Source organism: Carex rostrata, chromosome 12 (assembly GCF_964058835.1).
Source record: "Carex rostrata chromosome 12, lpCarRost1.2, whole genome shotgun sequence".
In the NCBI taxonomy this organism is placed as follows: Eukaryota; Viridiplantae; Streptophyta; class Magnoliopsida; order Poales; family Cyperaceae; genus Carex; species Carex rostrata.
Genome location: NC_135929.1, coordinates 3304553 through 3318353, shown reverse-complemented (window position 1 = coordinate 3318353; position 13801 = coordinate 3304553). Strand labels below are relative to the sequence as shown.

The window sequence follows — 13801 nt, the reverse complement described above, 5'->3', positions numbered from 1 at the left end:
ATTTGTGTTATCTTTGTGTCACTTATAAATTTGTTGAGTATGATTTTTTTCCTTCGTTACGTTACTCCTCAGATTTAAATTTGGCTCAGGTATATTAAAGTTTGGAACATTTTCAGGATTACCTACAATGCTCTCTGTAGTGCTCTCTGTCAGAGTGTCAGTAATGCTCAGCACCTTATGAAGGCTTCTCTCTCTACACATAAAATCCCTGTATCCATCAATGGAGGAGAAAACCATAATAAAACGGAGGATTTCACGTCTACCCTTGGAAACTTGAAATAATGTATTTTTCATCTAAAACTCGTAAATTATAGGATAAATTTCGCCCGAGGTCACTAAACTTTATCATTTGTCACGAATCGGTCACTGAGTTTGATTTGTTCCTTTCTAATCACTCAACTTTATTATTTGTCCCAATCGTGTTGAAAATAACGGTATGCAGTCATCGGATAGACGGGGTATCGCCAAGCGATTAATTAGTATGCCGTCGATTAATCATAATTATACAGACAATTTAACATTTTTATTAAATTTATGTATATATATTATAATTTATTAAAAATAATTTATTTAACTCATTAAACTTATCAAATAAACTTAATTTAACTTAGTTTCATTATTATAACATAACATTACGTTTATATTTTTCTTAAGGCATAAGAATTTTCATGTGTAAATAACATACTTATTAAATGAAAAAATAAATTCAAGAATTAAGCATTTTCAAATACTAATAACATATTATTTGAAAGAAATGAAGCATTCCAACATAAAATCACTAAATTTAGTTTATGGTAACAAATTAGTTTTATAAATGAACATGTCGTATTAATTGAAAAAAATACATCAGTGAGTAAGAAAAATATATGATATAAAAATAACAGAAGAATTAATCAATTTCAAAGTAAGCAAGAAGAAAAAACATATATAAAAAATATTGGATGTATGTCTAAGCACAAATAAAACTACAAAAATGATTTATAAAACTTATTATCACACACTATCACAAAAAGAGTCAATGTAAAAAATAAATATTTACTGGAATAAATAGAAATAATGGGAATAAACGGAAATAAATTGATGATTAAACGGTAAAACAGCCGATTAATCGTTTTCATCCACAAACATGCATCTGTTAAGTATATTCGTAACAGTTTGGCCACCGTTAACGATTAAACGGTCGCTAAGACTGTTTTTTACAACACTGGTCCCAATCAAGTCGCTCTATACTTTTCCGTCCAAAATGCTAACATGATAAGCTCATTATGTTAGTATTTTGGACGGAATATGCTTATTCCCTTAGTATTTTGGAGGAATGAGTATATTTCGTTAATATTTTGGACAAAATTGAAATATTCCTTTAAGATTTTGGACGAAAAAGTATAGAGTGACTTGATTGGGACAAATGACAAAGTTGAATGACTATAAATGAACAAATCAAACTTGAGTGACCAATTCGTGACAAATGACAGTTTAGTAACCTCCAGCGAAATTTATCCTAAATTATAATTATCGTTCTAAGTTTAAAAAAATAACAACTCACCCAATTAGTTATTTTTCTATTAAAACTCATTTTAAATTTATAAAGTACTATATAATCTTTTATTAAAAAAAAAAAAATACGTAGAATGTTTCGAGAGAAATGAATAGTCTTCTAATTGATTGGTGGTGAGGATTGTTCATTTTCTCACATGCAACACACATAGAAGTGTTTGTCTAAATATCAGTGTTTGTGCGTCAAAGGTAGAAAAATGAATTATTTACTTGTAAAAACTAACAAATCAGAAGCTAAAATATTTTGCTTACAAACTATATATTTTTTATATTTTATAAAGAATAAAATGAGAAATTTATAAATTTAAAATTAGCTTTAATAGAAGAGTCGGTAAATTTTGTAAATTAGAATTTTTTTAAAATTAAGAAGTGTCAATGTGATATTATGAACTTTAGAGGGAGAAAATATAATTTTGAGATTTTTTAGGGACATGCATAAAGTTTCCTCCAATATAAAATCTATCCTTGCTAGAGCTAAGCATTTTTGACGTTGGAGGGAGATTACGATTTACAAATCTGAATTGCATAAAATTAATTTTTGTTGTTTCGGTTTCTGTCCGAAATTTTTAAATATACCATGGTTCAAAAAAAGATAAATTCAAACACTATTTTTTTGAAAAATTTTGAATTTTGACACGGCCGCATCCCGAGGGAGCGGCCACCTTATTTCGGGCCGCATCCCAAGGGAGCGGTCACCCTGTTTTCAGTTCAAAGTCACACGAGAAAAAGGCAAAAAAAAAAAAAAAAATGGGCCGCTGCCCCTAGATGCGGCCCGCAGAAAAGTGGCCATATCTAGGTGATGCAGTCATGTCAAAATTCGAAAATTTTCAAAACCGGGGTGTTTGAGTTTATCTTTTTTTGGGATGATGGTATATTTAAAAATTTCGGGGTTTCTGCTGGTTCAATTGACCCATTCAATCAAGATGTTGCTTTATCCAAAATGCTAGGAGTAATAGACTAGTAGTCATAGTTGGTTGCTCCTTAAAAATAGAAGGATTAATTTTTTTTACTTTAGTTAAGGTGGTTTAAGTTATTTTTGTTTGATGGCTTATGTATAACTTATGTCATGATTAATAAGGAGAGAAAATGATTGAAAAAATAACTATTTATGACACTGAGTTCTCTACGAGTGGAGAGTAAGTTAATCTGTTTAGAGAAGTAGTTTAAATTATTCTGTCATAAATTAACTTTGTTCTTTATATTCCGCTCTTTGCTTAAGTCAGAAGTAAGTTCTTTACTACATCTCTTACTTTACAATAAATCATGCATAATAATTAATATTAATTATTTTAACCATTTAAATTTGATTCAAGCAGGAATAAAACAAAATGAAAATTTTCAGTTTGCAGAAACATAAACCAAACGAAATCAAATGAATCTAAAATCAACTAGAAAACTGAATTTACATGTTGCTTCAATTTATTTGATTTGTAATTTGTAATTGTAAAAAAAAGTAGAGTTCAAATGCGTTACGTCTTTCGTGTTTTATTTGTACCTTACATGTCACATCCTTACAATGTTTTCAAAGTCTAAACATTTAATCTGAGCTGCCCAACATAATATCCATATTAAAATGTCTTGGAGACCAATTTATATATATTTTTTTTGGAAAATTTTTACTATTTTTTTAAATCGATACAAACTCACTCTTTTATTCAAAAAAATTTGAACCATCCAAAAACAGTGATTTTACTCATCTAAAAAAATCGTAAAAAAATTGGAATTATAAAATAAATACCAAATGAACTACAATGATTTTTTAACATAAACGATATGTAGCAATATACAGACAGAGAAATATTATAACCTGAGATACTTGAGGTTGAGGTGATCCGAATTCCGAAATTTGGGGCTCATATAATCATTATATAATATATACTTTTCCGATCCTGACTTCTGGGCCCCCCGACTTCATAAAATCAGGATTTCTATCCAGATCGAGACAATAGAACTGTGTTTCATTTAAGATTTCGTTGACTGCATTTTTCCGAATCATGACACCATAATAAATAAACTTAAAACATACATTTTATTCACGCTCATCTTACATCGTTATTTTTCGTAATGTCAAATATGAAAGATTTTAACATTTTAAGCTCTACCTCTTAATTTATGATGCTGAACGAGCCTTTTGGAGGCAAAATAAGTAGAGAAGAGAAGCGAAAACATGTGAAGAGATCAAAGGTTTAAATAGCGTTTATCGCGTTATAGCGGAATGGTTAAAAAAAAAAACGCTATTTTCATATAGAGCGAAATAGCGCGCTATTGTGCTGATAGCGGCATAGTTTTTATCGTCTAAAAACGCTATAGCACCGCTATAACGCGTTATTTAGAACCTTGGAAGAGACAAATCTTAAATTTCTTTCATAGACCGGAATATGTTTATCAGTATAATTTATTTAATTTGTCAATTCAATTTTAACAATTTATTTCTGTAAACACGTATAATATCAGTTAAGTAAGCATTTAACGTAATAATCACATTATTTGGATTCATATACGCATACTTAATACAGAATTACAGATTATATCATTAATTTTTCTAACAAATAAATTGATTGAGTTACCATTTTTATGCTAAACAGATATTGAAAGAAAATCAGAGAAATTTGAACATCCGGGATTTTACAAATGCATTTAAAGAAGGGGTATTGAGATAATTTGTTAAAATAATTAAAAAAATACACGTGCGAAAACTAAACAGTTGGACTACAGCGAGGATCCGGCGCGAGTTGTATTAAGTTAAAAAGACGAGGTGTTCCGTGTAATTTACACATTTCTTTAATTCCTGCACTGTTTTGGTGTTTGCTAGGTGTATTTTAACGAATGCGTATCCTCTGCATTAACTCAAAAAGGAATCTTTTGAGTTAATGAACATAACTGTATGATTTGAAACGGAGCCAATCCACCACTATGATATAGGAGATCCTTTAATATTAATACGAATTTAGTCTGTATGAATTTTAAAATAGATCTAATGGTTAAGATTCATTAACTCAAAAGATCTCCTTTTGAGTTAATGGAGAGGATACGAATTCTATTTTAACCGGACCAAGATAAAATTTCTATTATAAAGAGAGATTCATATTTTTTTTTTTACTTACGCGACTCGTAGGTTTAGAGATTCATATTTGAATAATATTCAAATGATAATAACAACACTTCAAATTTATTGCCATTTTACGCATCTAGAGATATGCTCATTCATTGTGATGTACCAAACACTTTGTTAGTTAAATGGGACAGGTGCAAATAATGTTTTACTATGTGAGATGAATATGTGTAAACTGAGCTCTTATATTATTTCAATGAAGCCTACGAACACATTACAACAAAAAAAAGAAAAAAAAAAGGCGGTGTAACAAAGCTGGTGGCAAAAATGTCTCTTATTTCAAAAAAGAGAGATTTCATGTGTTTCATAAAAAAAAATCTAAGAATTAAGTATTTTTTGCTTTAAAATTCATTATATCATACTTACCCTTCTTAATTTAAAAATCTCACAAATTTACTCAATTTATTGCGTTTTCTATTAAAACTCATTTTTAATTTATAAAGTTGTCATTTTATCTTTTATAAAAAAAATAAAAAAATTCCAGATAGTGTAAGTAAAATGTCCAGTCTTCTAATTGGCAGGTGTGAAGGCAAATGGTTCATTTTCTTACATTTGACGCGCACACAAGTATATGTCAAAATGCCACTGTGTATGCATCATAAGTAGATAAATAAATCAATTGTCCTTAGAAACCGGACAATTATAAACTGAATATTTTTTCTTACACCAACTACGTATTTTTATTTTGTAATAAAATGTAAAATGAGAATTTTATAAATTTAAAATGATTTTTTTTTCATAGAAAACGAGATAAATTTGTGATCATAAAATTACAGAGCGAAGAATTGTATAATTTTAAAAATTTGAAGGGGTGTGCTGTATACATAAATTTCTTCAAATAAAAAAAAATAAAAAGATAAAACATGTGGTCAGCTGACCGTAAGTCAGGCAAAAATTAATATCACCTCAGGTACGTATGAGTTTGAATATGATCCGACTGTTACATATGATCGAACGGTTCATATTGAAACTCAAACAGCAAGATAACGCAGAGGATCCGAGCTCGGTAATGATGCTAAAATCGTGACTAAAATTGGCATTTAGCAGAATTATGGTATCGTTAGTTGGATTTGCAGCACCAACCTTTTCATTTGTTAATTCTTCTTTTCTGTAACAAATTTGTTTATGATGCTAATCCGCAAAAACTCAGTATGTTTGCTTTTGTAAAGGCATCATTACGTCTCAAGTGGCTGTAAAATATTGATCCGCACTGTAAATTCATACTGTTTTTAATGTTTAAATTGTCGATCCGAATCTCTCAATATAATCTCATGTGAAAATGTATTTGCAGATCAATTATATATATTTTTTATATTTTTTACTATTTTTTAGATAGGTAGAAAAATCATTTCATTTGAAACCATCCAAAAGCAGTAGTTGTCTATCTATTTAAAAAAACAGTACATAAATTCTTAAAAAAATCTATAATTTGGTCTACAAGTATATTTTTATATGGAAATCATATTTAACGGTTCAATTTGACTGTTTAAACTTTAAAAATAGAGATATTGATCTATAGTATGGGTCGATCCGTAATATGTACCATAGCCTCACTCTTCATATAAATATCATAGTTTTGTATTATAGTTTTGATTTTCCTGAAGTTTATTTACTTCTTTTGGATTGAAAGAAAGACATCATTATAAACTGCCTATAATTAATATTTTGTAGATATAAAAATCACTTCAAGATTTTATTATATGTCTTTTCTTTAGAAATTTTAATTAAATCTTTAAACAGTATTACATCGCGATTTGCAACATTTTAGCAGCGTGATTAACTTTTACTGTTTTGATGGATGTGATGATTATATATGAAGCCATCATAACTCGATTATCTTTTCAAAATTTAAATTAAATCATTTAGGTGGTTACTTTTTCATGACAACAATTGTCGATCTAACGCGTGTATTTTTAGATCAACGGTAATAAAAAAAAAAAACGGTCTGATTCTGGAATAACGACAAAATTAGGTAAAAGAGTTGCGGTAAGAAAGCAAAACTGTAAAAACTTAAAAGTTCATAATTAATAATTAAATCAAATTTTTTGAAAGGGACCACGGAGGCCTTTCCACCAAGTACCAAGCACACCTTTTCCTTTTTTTTTCTTCATGGTAACTAGTACCAACTACCAAGTACACTTTGGCCGCAATAAAAAAATAAAATAAAAAATAATTTGTTAAAGCAACAGCAAGATTAAAGAGTCCAAACTTGTTCCCTGTCCAAATTAGGCAAGCAACTGAGATTAATAACACTTGAGTTCTCATGACAAGACAATGTAACAAAACACTGTAGCAACTTCAAAGATAAAAAGCAAATAGTGTATCAATAAGAGTGCCTTTTAAGTTAAAACTTTTTTCACCGATGGCTGCCTTTTGCCTAATCCAGTCAAGTGTCACAGTAAAACTTTTTGACTCATTTTGTTTAGAAGGGAAAGTGATAACAAATATAAAACAATTTTGTTTGATGTAAATTACTGTTTTCACAGAAGAGAAACCTTTTTCATTAATGCATGATTGTTGCAAGGGAACAAAGGTGGTCCCTGCCCTGGATAGGAAAAAATAATATAGAAGTGGAACCTGAAAGTTGTTAAGCTTAGATAGATCTTGACTGTTAGATCTAAATCGGGCAATGAAGAATCCCACTTTTTACCCTACGAAATGAGAGAGAGATTATTGATCAATGCAAGAAGTTTTCTATCAGATTAAATCCTGTCCACTTAATTCAAATCAGACGGTCCTGATCTGTCTAATATTCCAAATACAATTTATCAGTATAACGAGACGGGGGCCCATAGAGTGCCATAGGCCTACCAGGTCCACAAATAAAATTGGGCTTCATAAACCCCTTCTAAACAGTAAAACCTTCAGATCCTGAGCAGAAATTATCCGTTGGAATTATCAGTAAAAAAACATGATCCGCTGCACAGACACCAAACAGCACGCAGCTGAAATTATCCGTTTATCTCTTGCCACGTGGCCCATTGCCCTGACACCAACTCGTCCGTACACGTGGCGGCCTCATGCCGACGACACCTACACTTACACAGCAGCTCGAACCTCCGCGCGCGCCGCTTGGCGGTTCGTTTGTTGCGTTGCCATCCGTTGGGCTTCAAAACATTTAGTCGCTTGGCCTCGCTCTCACCTCTCTCTCCTTTTATACCCTGCTGTGTATGTATTGCTTCCAACTTCGCTGCATATCAAGGTACTTTGTATTGATGTCTTGTATGATCATACTTATTTTCGCACCGGCTTTTGTACATTTCTTAATTTTGGGTATAACGGAGATGATTGAGTCGTTGGTTTTGAGTGTAACCGACCAAACTGTTTTCAGCGATTTTTTTGTTTGATATATATTATAAAGTGTTGCATGACCAGTGTCTACGACGAATGTACTTGAAAATTTATTTCCTTTTGCTTTTCTCTGTGTAAAGCGGTGAACCTTGCTGACATCTGTAACATTTCTATTAATTTGCTCAATTTATTTTGGTAGAGTTGATTATTTTTAAATGACCTGAAAGTTCTTATTCTATGTTAGACAGATAGCTATAGCCTGAATGTTGCCGATGTGGTGGCAGTACCTTACTTTGAAAGACCTGCGGGCCCCACATGGCGGTGCCACATTCCAGCTGGACACCCAGCTATTGACAGCTGGTTAAGAAATATGCACCAGCTTCATCCCGCTATACGTATGGCTTTTAGAGATGAAAGCCGGCTTATGAGTGAGAAGATGAGGCATCTTTTTTTATATGAGGTTCTTTGTTCTAATTCCTGGTAGTTTACTACTACCCATAAACAGTATTAGTCACAATTATCATGTTAGCAGGGGCAAGAGTATTTGGATCATTGTTCCAAGACATACAATGATAAAAAAATGCCTAACCCTAAACACCATGTAATCTTGTGTTATCACTGGCAAACAATTCAGAAACCAGTTTTTGTGGAAAATTGGGAATAGATTCAAAGAAAGTTAAAACATACTGTGCCCAACAACAAAGTAGACACTTTTCGTGAGAGAAAAAACACATTTGTGACGGTGCTTTCTCGCGAAAAGTACCGTCGCGAATAGAAAAAGCACGTTTTTGACGGTACTCTATTGCAAAAAGTCACTTTTTACTCTCGCAAAAAGTGCCAGTCTTTTGATTGAAAAGTTTGTCCCATATGTAACATTGCCTGATTTAAAATTTTACTAAATGCATGTAGAAACCAGCTCATTGGTAATGTTAAATTGTTTTTAAGGTACTGGTAAGAGTAGCTGGAGGCCTACTATTTGAGCTTTTGGGGCAATCAGTGGGTGACCGAGAAAGAGACGAAGACGACATACCGATTGTGGTAGGTCATGTCAAGCCCAAAATTTTGTCATAACTGCATTGCATGTGAAGGGGCCCAGAACTAACAGTGGTGTTTTGGGGATAACTGAAGTTCAGGTACTCCAGTAAAAATATATAAATTTTCATTACTGCATTTGCAGTTAGCACTGTCATTTTCTTTTGAGTTATTGCAGTTGACAGGATACTAATTTATCCAAGCTAAGTTGAGCAAGGCTGAAGTTCTCCTGACAGTTTCTTTATAATTCACGGGAAGGAACTCCAAACTAACAGCAACTAATATTCGCTAACTTGACCGCTGATCTGTTAACTTTCCAATGATTTGGTTGAATCGTATGGCAGATGATTTGGTTGCCAGTGCTCTAAACCTGATATCTCGACGTATATATCTTTTGTCTAGTGTTCATTACTGATTGACATTCGTGTACATCTAATTTCATGTAGCATATCCCCTTAAACTATTTACAGTTTTGATATTTCTTTTGGGTACGTAGTCATGAGCTGTCTTTTTTAAATATGTCATTCTAAGTGGTCATACATGAGAGCTGCTAGTTCTGGGTTTAGGGTAAACTAAAAATTGAGAGCTGTTTAGCATAAGCCAAATGCTACCAACTTTGTACCTGGCAACTGAGGAAAAGTGAAGGTAAATTAAAATAAGTTCACAAGTGTGTCTATGTTTTGAAATTGTGACATCTGAAACAGTTCTACTACCTCTCCAACTTAAATATTTCCAACCAATTTGTAAACTCTTATGTTCAAATCGTCAAAACATTAATTCCTAAAATCCTAGAACTAAATTTAAACCATATATAAGCCCTCAAAGCATATATACATGCACTCTAACTATTACTCACAAAATATTGGCTATTTTAAGTTTTAACACATGATTCTTTTTTTTTTTTAAATTCATACAAAGTTCACTCTTCGAATGTATATGATTCGTCATTTTTTAGCAAAACAAAAAAAAAGGAAGATAAACCATGTATTAAACCGAAATATCAACAATTTTTATAGGACAAGCAAGATCATCATCCCATTTAACTCGGGGCATCTCCTAAACACAAGCATTCAAACGTCGGATTCAGATGCCCCTTCTTCAAAGTAATTAACAAAGACACAATACTATATCAGATCTATCCAGCCGATACCAACCGTTTGGTACCATTCAGGTCAGGTATTGTACCAGTGAACTACAGGTTGTAACATGACCCTGCTATTTCATTAGTGGAAACAATCTAGTCTGATATATGGATTGCGTAGCACATAGTTTGAGCCTGCATTCTCAATTTGATCTGAAACTATCTGAACCAACTTTAAACATGTCTTTCACACGGAGTATTACTTAGGAATCTGCACACAATAATTTGACAAAAATGCTGCGAGCTACTTCATAAAATTCTGAAGAAGGGCATCGGATGTTTGAATGCTAGTGTCTAATAATTTGCTAGATATGAGAACTAGCCTTTGATCTAGTGGCAAAGACACATGGTCTCTATGTGAGAGGTCATGAGTTCGAAATCCGGATGGGAAAAATCATTTGTTATAATAACAAAGGTATTAAATAGTTTGGTGGCTTGACCTCCAACCTTTACTAAAAAAAAAAAAAAAATTGCTAGATATAATGCACCAGCTCATTTTTATGGGAATGCTCCTAATTAAATTATGGGATAATGTTTTTTCTCATCTGATAAAAATTGTGCAGATTTCATTTGAAGAGTGAATCATACATGAAGTTGAAATTTAAAGAAAAAAATAATCTTGTATCGTACGAGAAGTAGACAAAATTTTCGGAATTATAGTAAGCACTCCTCAATTAAATATATATGCTTTGACAGCTTATATCCGGTTTAAATTTAATTTTAAGATTTTTGGAATTTTTCTATTTGACGATTTGAAATTATGAGTTTGCAAATTGTTTGGCATCTTTAATTGGCTGGAGAGGTAGTAGAACTGTTTCAGGATGCCACTATTTTCTGTCATAGACACACTTGTTAACTTCTTCTTTTTATCTCCGATTTTCCTCAATTTTTACTGAGATATTGTATAATTTTGTTCCGGTCCTCTTGACCTCAACCAGTCAACCTACCATTATTGCTCTTTATTCAAAGAATTATATCCCTTACAGTGTAATTACAATCAGTATATATACATGTATATTTTACAAGAGTACTAGCCGTTAGAGAGAATAGAAAAGAAGGATAATGAGCTGTATCCTAAACTGTACAAATCAAATAAAGAATAAAATGATAGGGGCAGATATTATACCCGCTCATACTATTTATTTCATATTTGTAACATACTCTGTACCACTTTCTTATTTATATACCCTCAAACTCTGTACCACTTTCTCATTTCTCTTTTAACAGTTTAAAATATCTTATTTACCTCTATATTTTTTAGAACCTTTTCTTGTATCCATTCAATGAAACTCAACAAAATCTAACATATAAATTATAATATTTTCCGTTGTATCCTTTCTTCTTTTCTTTCTATTTTGTTAAGCCAACGAACGGTGGGAACAAAAATTCGTAACTCAAATAGTGCCAATGAACCAACTTTGTGTACATAACAAATATAAAAAAAAAATAGGCATATATATATATCCAATTCATCGTTTAGAGGACAGATGGCATGTCGGCATGTCATCATTGGTCCTCCTATAATCCTATTAGATATACCAAAGTTTGTAATTAGAAAAATGTTACACCGCTCTGTGGGGCCACCTAAAATCCAGCTAATGTACTCAGTCAGATATAACCAATTAAAACTCTCTAAAAGATGCCCGAAATCCATGCGGAGGTAAAGAATGAAGTACCCCTATCCTTACCCATTCCCTGCAAAATCTATTTATACTTCTCCACTTTGCACCATATCTCATCATCACCACCACCAATCACTAAACATCTCACTGAATTCGCTTCAGCACAAGTGCTAAAGTGCTAAACTAAACAACCATTCCATCTAAATGGCTTCTTCCACAATGGCACTCTCCTCCCCGGCCTTTTTCGGCAAGGCCGTGAAACCGGCTTCATCTGGCGTGATGCTTGGCGAGGCTCGTGTGACTATGCGCAAGACAGTTGGCAAGGCAAAACCTGCTGCCGCCTCTGGCAGCCCATGGTACGGCACAGACCGGGTCAAGTACTTGGGACCATTCTCCGGTGAGGCCCCATCCTACCTCACAGGTGAGTTTCCCGGCGACTATGGCTGGGACACTGCCGGCCTCTCAGCGGACCCCGAGACCTTCGCCAAGAACAGGGAACTGGAAGTCATCCACTGCAGGTGGGCCATGTTGGGTGCATTGGGTTGTGTCTTCCCCGAACTGTTAGCCCGCAACGGGGTAAAATTCGGTGAGGCCGTGTGGTTCAAGGCTGGGTCCCAGATCTTCAGTGAAGGTGGGCTAGATTACTTGGGCAACCCGAGCCTTGTCCATGCACAAAGCATCCTGGCCATATGGGCCTGCCAGGTCATCCTCATGGGTGCGGTAGAAGGATACCGGATTGCAGGTGGGCCATTGGGAGAGGTGGTTGACCCGTTGTACCCTGGTGGGAGCTTTGACCCATTGGGATTGGCTGATGACCCAGAGGCCTTTGCCGAGTTGAAGGTAAAGGAGATCAAGAATGGCAGGTTGGCAATGTTTTCAATGTTCGGGTTCTTCGTTCAGGCAATCGTGACTGGCAAGGGCCCACTAGAGAACTTGGCTGATCACATCGCCGATCCGGTGAACAGCAATGCCTGGGCATATGCTACCAACTTTGCGCCTGGCAACTGAGGATGGTTTTCTGTTGGGGCACTTTTGAAATAGGCCTTTTGCACCAATTGGGTGCATGTTGTAAAATGTTTTCACAACTCTGGGAGTTTGTGTTCCTTGTTTGAAATGTAGTTTTGGATTTGGCACAGTAAATGGCTTTTAGGTATGATGTATGTTTGCTTGAAGTCATTAAAACAACAAATGAAAAATTAGAAAGCAATGTGCTCAGTTCACATTTCCTCAGCAAAGGAACAAACTCATATTTTCAATTACAAAAATAAATGAGTAAATGGAATATATACAGTATAGATAACTGCACTAGAATCAGTGTTGCAAAATGCGGTTCTATGCGGCCGCATATGCGTATGTGGTTGGAAACCGCATAGGAAAAAACATATGCAGTTCCGCATATTCGGCCGCATAGAACCGCATTATGTTTGTATGCTATGAAATTTATGTATTATGCTGTGATAACTGAGTTATGTGATAACTGACTTGTGAGTTGTGGCCTGTGATAACTGATATGTTGACTACAGCTATTCACTATTTCACATTTATGTTTGTATTTTTATTTTTGTTGTGAGATTATGCATATAATGATACAAATTATATATGAATTCTTATTTTAAAATCCGCATATATTAGTCCGCATAAAAATCCGCATATGCGGCCGCATACCGTATATGCGGTATGCGGTGCCCTTCCGCATACCTTCCGCATACCGCATTTTGCAACACTGACTAGAATAATATATTGAACTTGAAAGTAACCATCCTATATAAGCCAATTATGCTTGGAAATAAATATTAAATTCTCAAAATGCCATTGTACACAGTAGACCCCAAATTTGCACAAGATATGATAAGAAACTGTATTGCAAACATAATCAAATTAATAGATATATCAACCATAATACACAGGGCAATAATTACTTGACTTACTAAGTCATATGAAAATTAAATTAAATATGTATTCTCCATGGCTTCTCTGAACACGCTGTAGCACTGCTCTTATTCATCATTGTTTTCTTCGACCATTTTCTTTATTGTCTCACAATCGAAA

The 13801-nt window shown here is 33.5% G+C and overlaps 3 protein-coding genes across 4 annotated transcripts in view; all 3 read left to right on the top strand.

Moving 5' to 3' along the window:
* The window catches only part of LOC144563684 (calcineurin B-like protein 7), a 73884-nt gene that overhangs the window by 7436 nt on the left and 52647 nt on the right, over nucleotides 1-13801 (top strand). The window lies entirely within an intron of this gene.
* LOC144563437 (uncharacterized) lies at nucleotides 7561-9301 on the top strand. The gene is made up of 3 exons (XM_078312910.1): nucleotides 7561-7868; nucleotides 8202-8417; nucleotides 8903-9301. The coding sequence occupies exons 1-3, from the start codon at nucleotides 7578-7580 to the stop codon at nucleotides 9026-9028; spliced, it is 633 nt and encodes a 210-aa protein (XP_078169036.1). The 5' UTR covers nucleotides 7561-7577; the 3' UTR covers nucleotides 9029-9301.
* Nucleotides 11854-12787, top strand: LOC144563662 (chlorophyll a-b binding protein, chloroplastic-like). The gene has a single exon (XM_078313136.1). The coding sequence runs from the start codon at nucleotides 11957-11959 to the stop codon at nucleotides 12758-12760; it is 804 nt and encodes a 267-aa protein (XP_078169262.1). The 5' UTR covers nucleotides 11854-11956; the 3' UTR covers nucleotides 12761-12787.